The sequence below is a fragment of the Bos indicus genome, chromosome 6, assembly GCF_029378745.1.
Source record: "Bos indicus isolate NIAB-ARS_2022 breed Sahiwal x Tharparkar chromosome 6, NIAB-ARS_B.indTharparkar_mat_pri_1.0, whole genome shotgun sequence".
In the NCBI taxonomy this organism is placed as follows: Eukaryota; Metazoa; Chordata; class Mammalia; order Artiodactyla; family Bovidae; genus Bos; species Bos indicus.
Window position 1 is genome coordinate 84,318,706 of NC_091765.1, and position 13,619 is coordinate 84,332,324.

The following is a 13,619-nucleotide window of genomic DNA, read 5'->3' on the forward strand; positions in this document are numbered from 1 at the left end:
GGGGCCAGCACAGATTGGAAAGCAGTGTAAAAGAAAGTGAGCTGAGGGAAGTTAGTAACTGAGAACTGAGGTGTCTTTCCTTCCTAGAAATCATGATTAGCCTGTTAATTTATTCTTTCATGAACCATAATATATACAGATTATTTTCCTAAAAGCTGTGGGGAATACAAAAATGAATAAAGCAGTCTTTAGCCTAATGGAACTTAGTATGTTTTTAGAGATAATAAATGTACATAAAAGTTATCATACAAAGTAAAGTATGAGAAAAGCTCTAGGGAAAAAAAAAAGCATTCAAAAAACTTTGGATGAAGAGTAATTTTTATTGGATAGTAAAGGTATTATTGATAGAGGTGATATTTGAGCTAGATCTTGTAGAGTGAAGAGAATCTTGCATAACCTACTATCTATGTGTTAGGAAATAAAGAGTAACATTCAGTGTTACAAGAACACTGAGAACGAGTGAAACAAAATTTTACTTGGTTGTTGGCAGATTGTAAAGGGCCTTACAAGCTATGGTGATGTGGATTTATACTCTGTTTATCAGGCAAAGGGGAAATCAGTGAAGATTTGAGTGCATGGGACTAGCAGTATTGAACAGTGTCATAATCTAGCTGTGCTGTGCTGTGCTAAGTTGCTTCAATCATGTCCAACTCTCTGTGACCCTATGGACCTTAGCCCGCCAGGCTCCTCTGTCCATGGGCTTCTCCAGGCAATTATACTGGAGTGAGTTGCCATGCCTTCCTACACGACATCTACCCAACCCAAGGACTGAACCTGAGTCTCATGTCTCCTGCATTGGCAAGCAGTTCTTTACCGCTAGTACCACCTGGGAAGCCCCATAATCTAGCTACAGTTTGCTAAAAATATAGTTTGAAGGTAGGGAATGTAGTGGGAACAGGTGAGATAATAATACTATGGCATTAATAATGGTGAATGATTATCCCAGAATGTGTTATAGGAAACACAGGTTACAACCTGTGATTAATAGATTGTGAAATCAGTTTAATTTGTGGGTCAAGCATTTTTTTAAAAGCAGAATAGAATAGAAATAATAAATTTTATTGTATTTAGTAAGAGAGGCATTGTTTTATGAATCTTCTGTTTCAATTCTTAATCTATATATGTATTTTGTTACATATTTATGGAGCTGTGATATGAGACATTTCTTACTGTGAATTGTGGTCAGTGTAGAGAAATTCTTACTAGAGGGTGTATTCATAGAAAGCCTGTCTTCATAGCAATAGCTGATAGTGCTCTATGAATTTGCTGTAAGCAGGAGTAAGAGAAACTCTTCAGTCACATTGTGTGTGAGGCAATCACTCTGTATCTGAAATACTCACTGACTAAAGTATCTGTCACTTCCTCTGCCATTTCTTTTAGGAACATGATAGTGAACACACAGTTTGACCAGCAGACTTTAGTTTTTGAATACTCTGTGAAAATTTTCAGATTATCTCTGGAATTTTTGAAAATAATCAAATGCCTTTGATTATTAGTAGTTCTCAACAAGGAAGAAGTTCACCCCTTATGAGACATTTGCCAACATCTGGTGATATTTTCAGTTAACATAATTTGGACTGGATGGAGAGAAGTGTGTTTCAGATGTCTAGAAGGCAGAGGTCAGGGATGCTGCTATTTTACAATGCACAGGGTAGCCTCTCAAAACAAAGAATTATCTAGTCCAGAATGTCAAGAGTGCTAAAGTTGAAAAATCCTGCTTCAGAGTGACCCAAATTCAGTTCAGTTCAGTTCAGTTGCTCAGCTGTGTCTGACTTTTTGTGACCCCATGGACTGTAGCATGCCAGGCTTCCCTGTCGATCACCAGCTGCCAGAGCCTACTCAAACTCATGTCCGTCGAGTTGGTGATACCATCCAACCATCTCATCCTCTATCATCCCCTTCTTCTCCCGCCTTCAGTTTTTCCCAGCATCAGGGTTTTTTCCAACGAGTTATTTCTTCGCATCAGGTGGCTAAAGTATTGGAGTTTCAGCTTCAGCATCAGTCCTTCCAATGAATATTCAGGACTGATTTGCTTTAGGATGGACTGGGTGGATCTCCTTGCAGTCCAGCGGACTCTCAAGAGTCATCTTCAACACCACAGTTCAAAAGCATCAATACATCAGTGCTTAGCTTTCTTGATAGTCCAGTTCTCACTCTATACATGACTACTGGAAAAAACATAGCTTTGACTAGACAGACCTTTGTTGGCAAAGTAATGTCTCTGCTTTTTGATATGCTATCTAGGTTGGTCATAGCTTTTATTCCAAGGAGCAAGCGTCTTTTAATTTCATGGCTGCAGTCACCATCTGCAGTGATTTTGGAGCCCAAGAAAAGAAAGTCTGTCACTGTTTCCATTATTTCCCCATCTATTTGCTATGAAGTGATGGGACTGGATGCCGTAATCTTAGTTTTCTGAATGTTGAGTTTTAAGCCAACTTTTTCACTCTTCTCTTTCATTTTCATCAAGAGGCTCTTTAGTTCTTGCTCACTTTCTGCCATAAGGGTGGTGTCATCTGCATATCTGAGGTTATTGATATTTCTCCCATCAATCTTGATTTCAGCTTGTGCTTCATCCAGCCTGGCATTTCACATGATGTACTCTGTATACAAGTTAAATAAGCAGGGTGACAATATACAGCCTTGACGTACTCCTTTCCTGATTTGGAACCAGTCTGTTGTTCCATGTCCAGTTCTACTGTTGCTTCTTGACTTGCATACAGATTTCTCAGGAGGCAGGTCAGGTGGTCTAGTATTGCCATCTCTGTCAGAATTTTCCAGTTTGCTATGATCCACACAGTCAAAGGCTTTGGCATAGTCAATAAAGCAGAAGTAAATGTTATTCTGGAACTCTCTTGCTTTTTTGATGATCAAATGGATGTTGGAAATTTGATCTCTGGTTCTTCTGCCTTTTCTAATCTAGCTTGAACAACTGGAAGTTCATGGTTCACGTACTGTTGAAGCCTGGCTTGGGGAATTTTGAGCACTACTTTGCTAGTGTGTGAGATGAGTGCAATTGTGCAGTAGTTTGAGCGTTCTTTGGCATTGTCTTTCTTTGGGATTGGGATGAAAACTGACTTTTTCCAGTCCTGTGGCCACTGCTGAGTTTTCCAGATTTTTTGCTGGCATATTGAGTGCAGCACTTTCACAGCATCATCTTTTAGGATTTGAAATAGCTCAACTGGAATTCCATCACTTCCACTAGCTTTGTTCCTAGTGATGCTTCCTAAGGCCCACTTGACTTCGCATTCCAGAATGTCTGGCTTTAGGTTGGTGATCACACTTTGTGATTATCTGGGTCTTGAATATCTTTTTTTGTACAGTTCTTCTGTGTATTCTTGATACCTCTTCTTAATATCTTCTGCTTCTGTTAGGTCCCAAACTAGGTTGAGTGACCCAAACTAGTTAATTAAAAGAAATGTAATTTTTAAACAAAAGTTGAAAGAAAGATTTATTCAGTTGGCCTAACACAGATTCAATGATATTATTTGTAGAATTCTCTGATCACCAACTGTATTATTAGATTTTAAATGATATGCCAATATTTGCTTATATGTGATCCAGGATTAAATGTTTCACAAGACTATTTAGAAACACAAAGTTATAACTCTAAGGTCGTTCCTTGAATCTTAACACTAGAAATTGAAATTGTTTCTTACCACCATAATATTGAATAATTCATGTGCCTGTGTATATCTTTATGTATGAAGAAGTAACTTTATCCTGAAGTGAGTTATCCTGAAGTGAGTTCTGAGAATTGGCAGCCAGCTGCCTAAGTGAATCACTCATTTAAAATTCTTGAGTTTCTTAATTTAAAACAGATTCAGTAGAACTCACTGAGATTTTTATACAGCTGATGATTCAATAATATAGATGATCATAAAGATACTTTGTAACAAAAGGATATGTGAAATTGATGGGTCCTAGGCAATGGCACCCCACTCCAGTACTCTTGCCTGGAAAATCCCGTGAACGGAGGAGCCTGGTAGGCTGCAGTCCATGGGGTCATGAAGAGTCAGACACGACTGAGTGACTTCACTTTCACTTTTCACTTTCATGCATTGGAGAAGGAAATGGCAACCCACTCCAGTGTTCTTGCCTGGAGAATCCCAGGGACGGCGGAGCCTGGGTGGTGGGCTGCCGTCTATGGGGTTGCACAGAGTTGGACATGACTGAAGTGACTTAGCTTAGCTTAGCTTAGGCCCTGGGCCCTAGGCCCACTGGGGATACAAATTACCTACAGCTTCACTAAATCATTTACTTTTCCTGGCTTCAGTTCTCTGAACTCTAAGTGTACTGGCCTATAGGACTTGTAGTGTTTTCTGAGCTTCAAATTCTATGAGTCTAACTTATGGATTAATTTTTATGTGAATAAATTTTAAATCTCCTTTGGATTATTTTAGGATTATTTTTATGCCTTATCAATAGCATGTGATGGGAATTATAAAATAGCTCAATTGTCTAATGGCTTGGTTTATATTTGGGTTTACATGAGTAAATGATGCATAACCCTGATGTCTAACCAGTATTGTCACACAGAGTAACAGTTTCTACAAAATCATCATCTAAATGTATTAATACTATGGAATACATGAGTGTGACTCTCCTAATATCTTCATGCGACACTTATGGGTTCATTTGCTATTTCAAAGCACTTTGTTCATATCTTCTGTATGGTAGGTCATCAAAATCTGCATTTATTAAATTAGAAAAAAATACTTGGTATTTCATGGTTGCAATAGGCTATTGCCACAAGCCTTAGGAGGCAATTGGCTACAGTAATACAAAGGAATAAATTTTTATACTGGAGTGAGTAGCCTATCCCTTCTTCAGCAGATCTTCCCAACCCAGGAATTGAAACAGGGTCTCCTGCATTGCAGGCGGATTCTTTACCAGTTGAGCTATCAGAGAATCCCACGTGGAAAGATAATGCTCATTAATTCTTCAACATATTAACAAATCTTCATTTTTTTCTAGGCATTTAACCTTAACAATAATTTACAAAACTTCCCCCTGGTGGTCAAAGTGTGTAAATGCACCTATAAAATGTTCAGTTTTTTGTGCCATTGTTTTGGGACGGCTCATGAAGTTACTATCACTTTCCCCCAAATATTTGAAACAAAAATACGTTTTTGACTAGCTAATTGCTGTCTATATTTATCAATCATGCTTTTCTGTGAATATCTGAAGGTAGGGATATTCTGTATGTGCACATGTGTGTGGGGTATGTGTGTGTCTTTATGTTATCTTTATAACTGAAAAATTAGGGAGATTTCACAGCAGACAAAGGTCAGAAGATCTCTGGCTTAATTTATCACCATGCTTTGTTTCTTAGATATAATTTTTTTAAATTAAAATCCTTCCAATGGATTTATAAATAGAAAATATGTAAAATCTCTTTGGAAAACATGAAAGAACAAGAAAAAAAAGGGGGAAATAAGTATTTGTGAGCTCTGAAGAAATGATAAAGTTATACATGGGTTTCCTAAACTCTGAGAATTTAAAAAGTTTTTTGTTTAAGAAGACATCCCTAACAAATACATCCTAAAAATGTTATGGATTATCCTCAAAAATTTGCATTGCTTGTCTTCTATACTCTAGCTCACTGACTTAAAAAGCCCAGTATCTCTATTGTATTTTTCAAACCAGGCTAAACTGGCTCACTACCTTATAAATTTAAATCCTTTACAAATTGGCCATGGGTTTTTTGGTTGATTAAAGTGATTTGGAAATAAATCATGTCATTTAATCTCACTTCATTGTACTACAGCCACAGAATATATGGATTCTCATGCATGTATGACCTGCATACAGCTCTCAGTGTTTAAGTTGTATAGTGCATTAGAGGCCTGTTTTTGAAGCAATCCAGTTTCGGTAATAAGTCACTTTTGTGTAGACTCCAGGTTTGTTCCTTTGACCACAGTTATCTCCCCAGCTCACAATTCCAATGAGATACCAGGTATCTTTAAAGTCCTTTCCAACTAAAGGTCCCCCAGAATCACCCTGAAAAGAAAAAAAGAGAAAGAAAATGAATTAAATATGAAACTCATTACTTAAGATATTTTGATGAACCACATATTTTATTATTAGAAAGTATATTTATAGACTACCAACTGCAGGATAATTCATTGAAACATGGGTTTTAGTAATTATAAAAGCCTTAAAGTTCAATTTCCACATTTAAAAATTATTTTTCAGTTTTATAGATGTATAATTCATGAATAAAATCATATATATTTAAAGTGTACATTGTGATAATTTGACATATATGCTTTGTGAAATGATTACCATGATCAGGTTAATTAACACATCCATCACCTCACATAGTTACTTGGTGTGTATGTGTGCGTGTGTGTGTGTGTGTGTGTGCGTGTGTGTGGTGAGAATACTTAAGGTCTACTCTTAGCAGATTTCAAGTATACAACACAGAAAGTCAAGCTGTGACTTTTTTTTTTTTTTCCTGACTCCAAGTAGGGTGCCTGGGCTTCAAGCTGTGATTTTTTTTTTCCTGACTCCAAGTAGGGTGCCTGGGCTTCCGTTTTATCAGATGAACCAAACCCCTCCCCATGAACCCTAGTAGCCATCCTTGTATTCCTGCTTCCATTGTGCCTGAGTCCCTTCCTTGATGATTTCCCCAACTTTTTTATGACTAGAACTGCCTAGAGCTGCCTTATATGCACAGCACAGTCACAAGGCAGGAATCTTACCTGTGCTCCCCAATGCAGTGAAAGCTCTTTATTTTATGACCACCACTCTATCCAGAGACTTACCGCTAATCTCACCATTCGCCTAGATTCCCGGGTTCTCTGTGTTCCAGTCGCCACCTTCCACTTGTCTGTCATAGCCTGAACCTCTCTCTGGAATCCCTGAATGCTAGCTGCCTCCCTCCACACTCTTAGCCTAGATGTATACCAGATTCTGCTCTGGCCCAGCCCATGTGCTGCACAACTCCCTGCTGGTTTTCTGACAGAGGTTGTCTATGCTGTGTAATCTGTGGGACTCTGGGCAGAGTTTTCTGCCACCTGATGACAATACAATTCCCATCATTTCACCATATGGAATCACCTCCTTGGAGTTTTCAAGAACCCCCACATGTTCTTGTAAACACTTATAAAGCAAGTGCCTACAGGATGAAACATGTGTTACAAATGCATTTGTCTGAAAATATACATGCAGGACAGATGCTGGACAAGAGGAGGGCCCTGGAAAGGGGACTAGATACAACTTGACCTAATCTGCCTCACCATTAACTGCTTCTCACTTCTCATCCTCCTTAGGCTGAGACCCAACAGATTACTTGCAGTTGCCTCAAATATGAATTGTAATTTCACACCTTCATAATATGGCTGTGCTTTATCTCTTTTCTATAATATTCTCTGCTTATTCTATAACCAGCTAAATGTTCTTTATCTTTCAGGCCTCATTGAAGTATTCTCTCTCTCTCATATTTGTTCCAAAGATGTTCCCTTCAAGCTAAAAATATTTATTCTCCACATCTGAAACTAACATTGTATTGTAAATCAACTATACTTTAAATAAAAAATTGTTCTCTATTATATAACTTATTACATCATAGTTTATTGTTCATGATTATTTCCTTTCTAGATGTTAGCTCTTTAAGGAAAGAGACTCTGCTTTATGAAACTCTGGATTTCTGATATTAAAATTAAGATTTATTGGTTAGTTTGATAACATCAAGGAAGCTTTTTGGTTATTTTGTTTTGCTTAATTTGTTTGTTTTGCTTAATAAAACATTAAAATGTTTGTGTTTGAAATTAGCATTTATAAATTTTTGCATGGACATAATCTCTGTATTTTACTAATATAAAGAGCATAGAATATTTTTGAGCCAGATAAAATATTTTTGAGTTAATGGCATCAAAATAATCTCTCTCCACTTACCCTGCAGGCATCATATATTCCTTCCAGATATCCAGCACACATCATTCCAAATTTTATATCACTGCCATACACATGTGGCTGCTTGCACACATCATCACTTATGATTTTCAGTCTGGCTTCTCGAAGATCATTTTGGGATTCCCCTTAAGGAAAAGCAAAGTAATTTTAGTGTTTACAAGCAGTATTCTTAGCTAGAATGAAGTGCAGACCTTTTTATTTCAAACTAAAGTTGTCAATCCTAAAGGAAATCAATCTTGAATATTCATTGGAAGGACTGATGCGGAAGCTGAAGTTCCAATACTTTGGTCACCTGATGCAAAGAGCCGACTCATTAGAAAGGACCCTGATGCTGGGAAAGATAGAAGGCCAGAGGAGAAGGGGATGACAGAAGATGAGATGGTTGAATGGCATCACTGATTCAATGGTCAAGAGTTTGAGCAAGCTCTGGGAAATGGTGAAAGACAGGGAAGCCTGGCACGTTGCAGTCCGTGGGTTCGAAAACAGTTGGATATGACAGAGTGACTGAACAACAACAAAAGTTGTCAAACAAGATGAAGTTAATGTAAGAAGTTCTTAAGGAAATAAGTTCTATTTATTCTCTGGCAAATGTAAATGAAAATTGTCCTTATCTCATTTTTAAATATCTATACTAGCAAAGAAAACATTTTGTTTCTTTTTTTCTGGAAAACCTTTGTACCTTTACTTAAAAACAATCAGTTTGTATATTTAGGAAGGTATTATTTTTTTAATAAGTTTTTATTTGTAGATTGTTCCCAGAAACTTTGTAGGCCTAGACAGTTTTGGCCTGATAAAATAACTATATATCTTTATTTTATCCTTTATATTTTATGGGGAACTCTCACACACATAATGACAGGTAAAGGCAATGATTTCATTATGTATTATAATTTTGGAACCCCAGGTCATAAACTAGAGCCTGAGTTATAGAAACCAATACTAATGCAGAAGACAACTATTTATGATAGAAACCAATAATATAACAAGTATTCAGGGGTTCTTTGTATCAGCCACATGCTGGTTGGGAAACTGACCCTGCAGTAGACAAAATTCTACTATGATCCCCAAGATTCCTATGTGATGTCTTTTCCCCTAGGTCTAAGTGGGACCTGTGAATATAATGGATGTCATTCTCATGATTAGGTTATATTCTGTGACACAGGTGAGGGAATACTGAAGATTAATTAAGATGTAGTCAGCTTGATATTGAGTTCATCAAAAGGGAAATTATTCAAGGTGGGCCTGACTGAATCAGATAAGCCCTTTTAAAAGGGGTTTAGGCCTTCTGCTGAAGCTCCAATACTTTGGCCACCTGATGTGAAGAACTGACTCACTGGAAAAGGCCCTGATGCTGAGAAAGATTGAAGGCAGGAGGAGAAGGGGATGACAGAAGATGAGATAGTTGGGTGACATCACGAACTCAATGCACCTGAGTTTGAGCAAGCTCCGGTAGTTGCTGATGGATAGGGAAGCCTGGAGTGCTGCAGTCCAAGGGGTCATGAAGAGTTGGACATGACTGAGCGACTGAAATGAACTGAACTAGGCTTTCCCTGAGTTCAGAGACTTTTTCCCAATAGTGTTGGAGAAGCAAGCTGCCATAAACTCTGTAGGTGCAAGAAACTAAATTCCATCAACAACCAGTGAGCTTGGAAAAGAGTCATAGATGAGACCTCAACCCCAGCCAATACTTTGATTGCTACTGAAACGTTGAGAGGAGATGCCAGCTATGCTATGTCTGGATTTCTGACCCATAGAAACTGTGAAATCATAAATGCATTTTCTTTCAAGTTGTTAAATTTGTGGCAATTTGTTACACAGCAGTAGAAAACTAATCAGATCAGATCAGATCAGTCGCTCAGTCATGTCCGACTCTTTGTGACCCCATGAATCGAAGCACGCCAGGCCTCCCTGTCCATCACCAATTCCCGGAGTTCACTGAGACTCACGTCCATCGAGTCAGTGATGCCATCCAGCCATCTCATCCTCTGTCGTCCCTTTCTCCTCCTGCCCCCAATCCCTCCCAGCATCAGAGTCTTTTCCAATGAGTCAACTCTTCACATTAGGTGGCCAAAGTACTGGAGTTTCAGCTTTAGCATCATTCCTTCCAAAGAAACCCCAGGGCTGATCTCTTTCAGAAACTAATAATGAACACTAATTTCTGTAGAATGTCAATTCAGGATTTTTTCTGGACAGGTATTTGCTAAAATGTTTAAAAATGCTCAAGATATTCTGTTCTTTGAGTACAACTAGTGTAATTTTTTTTGGCTATTACCTTACCAATTAAAAATAATTCATGCCCAGTGCTGGGAAAGGTAAGATGAAATGCACAGTGTAGGTGACAGTATAAATTCATAGCTTTTTAATAAAACTCATTGGCAAGGAGTTATAAAAAGTTTAGCCTACAAATCCTGTACATCCCTCAACTATTTCTCAACTAGTGTGAGAATGCTTAATGACATTTCCCAGAAAGTATTGCTCTTTTTTCAAGGAATCAGTTTTTAAATTCAATTTTCTCCATTTTTTCATTTTTATTATATTCATTGCCACCCTTATATTATTTCCTTCCTCGTATTTATTTTAGGTTTATTTTCTCTTCTTTTCTAGTGTCTTAAAAGGGGAGCTTTCTTATTTTATAATACATGCATTTTGCTATGTTTCCCTGTCTCTGTACTGTTTTAGCTGCATCCTGCATTCATTTCATTCTATTAATACTTATAATTATCTTCAAGATTTCCTCTTTTACCTATGGATTATTTAGAAGTGTGTTGTTTAATTTTTAAGCATTTAGAGATTTTTCTATTATCTGTCTGTTACTGGTTTTTAGTTTGATTGCATTATCATCAGAGAGCATACTATATATGATTTCCATTCTTTTAAGTTTGTCGGAGAATGTTTTATAGACATAGATATAGTCTATCTTGGTGAATGTTCCATTGGTGCTTTAAAAAAGTAGGTATCCTGTTGCTAATTATAGTGTTCTACATAAATTAGATTGTATTGCTACTCAAAAACTATTATGGCAGATATATTTCTGTGCCAACCTGAGACTCCAGGTCAGAAATGATTTCTTTCCATCAAGCCAAAGGGAATCTGAGATGCTCCTCTCATCAAATGAAGAATGCAACTCTATCTTAGGAGAAGATCCATTAGAGAGAGAGAAGACATATTGTTGTCAGGCTTACAGCTCCCTGGGCTTATTAAACTATGGGTAATAATTTCTGTGATTGGAAATATAACCTTAAAGAAACCACATGGGACATCTGGAGAAAAATCTAAAGACCATCAAGCCCATCATCAACCACATTAGTGAAAGGTATTCCTGGTTCCTTAGTGAAGAATGAGAATTAATGATTTATTCTTTAGAGTTTATTGTATATCAATAAATTGTATAGAGCTCTGTGAATGAATTTTTTCTTTCTCAAAAAGTCCTTTCTTATCTTCTCAAGCCTAGAGTCAAAGAAACCCTGTTGCTGTTGTTATATGTATGCGCCTGGACCAAATTTCAGAATCCAGAGTATGTCTGAGTATGTTTTGAAAACCTTAAAACATGAAGCCAATTTTATTTTTTAGGAGATTGTTAATATATCAAGTTAAATCATTTTAGAGAGGTCAGTGTAAACTTTATTTTCAGAGATGATTTGTCTCTATACAGTATTCTTACCCCGAATCACTCTTAATTAGCCTCTTTAGTTCTGAAGCAGATTTTGCTGCAACTGGAGATTATAGCTGAGCAAAGGAAACATTTTTGAGGTGACTGAGAAAAGTGATACTAAGTGACGGAGCAAACTAAGGGGAAGGGCAGGTGAAAAAGAGAGGAGGCTCACAGAGGTGAGGCTCAAAGTGAAGGTGTCAGACTGAAGGTAGGCATGAGTATTTTAGCATATCTAGTGTATACCTGGCATTGCATAGGTAATGGTACATAGAGATAGACTTTAGTGTTTCTGAGGGAACCTTCTTTCCCTTTATATCTTCCTTGAAGCCTTTCCTGTTGGAGGTCTTTCCCTCGTTACGCGTGATTCTGACCAAGCTGCCAATCACATATCTACCTTTATTTCTGTAGTTGTAAGAGTGAGAATTGAGTCAACCAGTCAGTCTGGTACCCCTGGACACAAGCTGGGTCAAAAGAGACCTTTTCAGGGATTAACATAGATTCTGGCAAAGGAAGAGACGTGTTCTTCCCTGGCGTCAGCTAGGTGAAGATGTACACGCTGAGCTGCTGTTGGCCACCCTCACCACTATGTGGCGCTAGAATCCCTTGTAATGAAGGTGACCTGGGGAAAACCGAACCAACCCATGCAAAAACTCAGAGATTCAGAGCCTGATGACATTACACAAACTCCTGAATTCACACATACCTGAAGCCAGACTCATATCACCTCTTAATTCCAAATTACAAAGGCCAAATTTGCCATATTATTATTTTTTACTTTAGTTAATTTGGGTTGAGCTTCTGTCACTTGCAAAACAAGAGCCCTAATCCAAACTGTGTGGAAAAGTCTGACAGGATATTACTGATGGACATTAAATAACATTGCCATGAATAGAGCTTAGAGCTCCGTGATTCGTTTTTAGATACCCACCACCATAAAAAAGTGCTCCAAATCCTGTGATATAGACAGTTGAATTTGGTTGGAAGGACGCAGAGGCTTCTGGCAAACAAATTCGACGGATGTCATCAGTAAAGGAGACTCTGGGAGAGAACTGCACAACAGCAATGTCGTACTCTCTTGCTGGGGAGCTGTACCTCTCATGGACGATAATTCTTTTGATGTTTCTTTTCATTAATGGAGGGTTGATTTTTGTTCCAAAGCTAACAGTCCACTGATGTGGGTTTTCTTTACTGGAAAAGTTTAGATAGTAACAGAATATATGAATTGCATTACAATAATTGCATGTAGGTTAATAAAAAAGAAAATTCCACCCTAATACACTTGGATTCAATGATAGCTTTCTTTGACCATATAGTCTACTGCTACTATTTTAAAAGATAAAATATATACGAAGAGCATCTTCGAGCTGGAATCCAGTACAGAATTATTGAATTTTAGAGCTGTAAAGCCTATAAAGTGTTGTTCATTCATTTCTTCAGTAAATATTTATTGATCATCTACATGTTGAACCTTATTTGAAGTGCCAGGAATAAAGTGGTGAACAAGTCAGAAAAGCCCCTGCTGGTGGGTACATTTGATTCCAGGGAAGGAAAAAGAGCAAAACGAATGAATAGATCAATAACTTACAGCAGTGATAAGGACTATAAATAGGGCAGTGGATATGGCACTTGGGTTGAGACATGGTTGATGAGCAGTCAGCTATGGGAAGATGGGATAAGTTTTCAGGCAAATATCCCAAGAAGAGACTGGCTGCAGTTCAGGAAACAAAGGAAGAATGATGGGAAATGAGGTTGGCGAGGTAGGCAGGGGCCAGATTTTAGAGTGTTTTGTACGTCAATCAAAAGATGCTTGCTCCTTGGAAGAAAAGCTATGACAAACATAGACAGCATATTAAAAAGCAGAGACATCACTTTGCCAACAAAGGTCCAGATAATCAAAGCTATGGTTTTTCCAATAGTCATGTATGGATGTGAGAGTTGGACCATAAGGAAGGTTGAGTGTGGAAGAACTGATGCTTTAAAATTGTGGTGCTGGGGAGGACTCTTGAGAGTCCCCTGGATTGCAAGAAGATCAAACCAGTCAACCTAAAGG

At 37.8% G+C, this 13,619-nt stretch overlaps 1 protein-coding gene across 3 annotated transcripts in view; it reads right to left on the reverse strand.

Moving 5' to 3' along the window:
* Positions 1-1,038: 1,038 nt before the first annotated feature.
* The window catches only part of TMPRSS11A (transmembrane serine protease 11A), a 67,101-nt gene continuing 54,520 nt past the window's right edge, over positions 1,039-13,619 (reverse strand). For all 3 annotated transcript variants that reach the window (XM_070791541.1, XM_070791539.1, XM_070791540.1), the window contains 3 exons: positions 12,498-12,757; positions 7,900-8,042; positions 1,039-6,000 (listed from right to left, as the gene is read on the reverse strand). In XM_070791541.1, the coding sequence (XP_070647642.1) occupies positions 5,839-6,000; positions 7,900-8,042; positions 12,498-12,757 (565 nt within the window). In that variant the 3' untranslated portion in view covers positions 1,039-5,838. The remainder of the gene's footprint in view (positions 6,001-7,899; positions 8,043-12,497; positions 12,758-13,619) is intronic.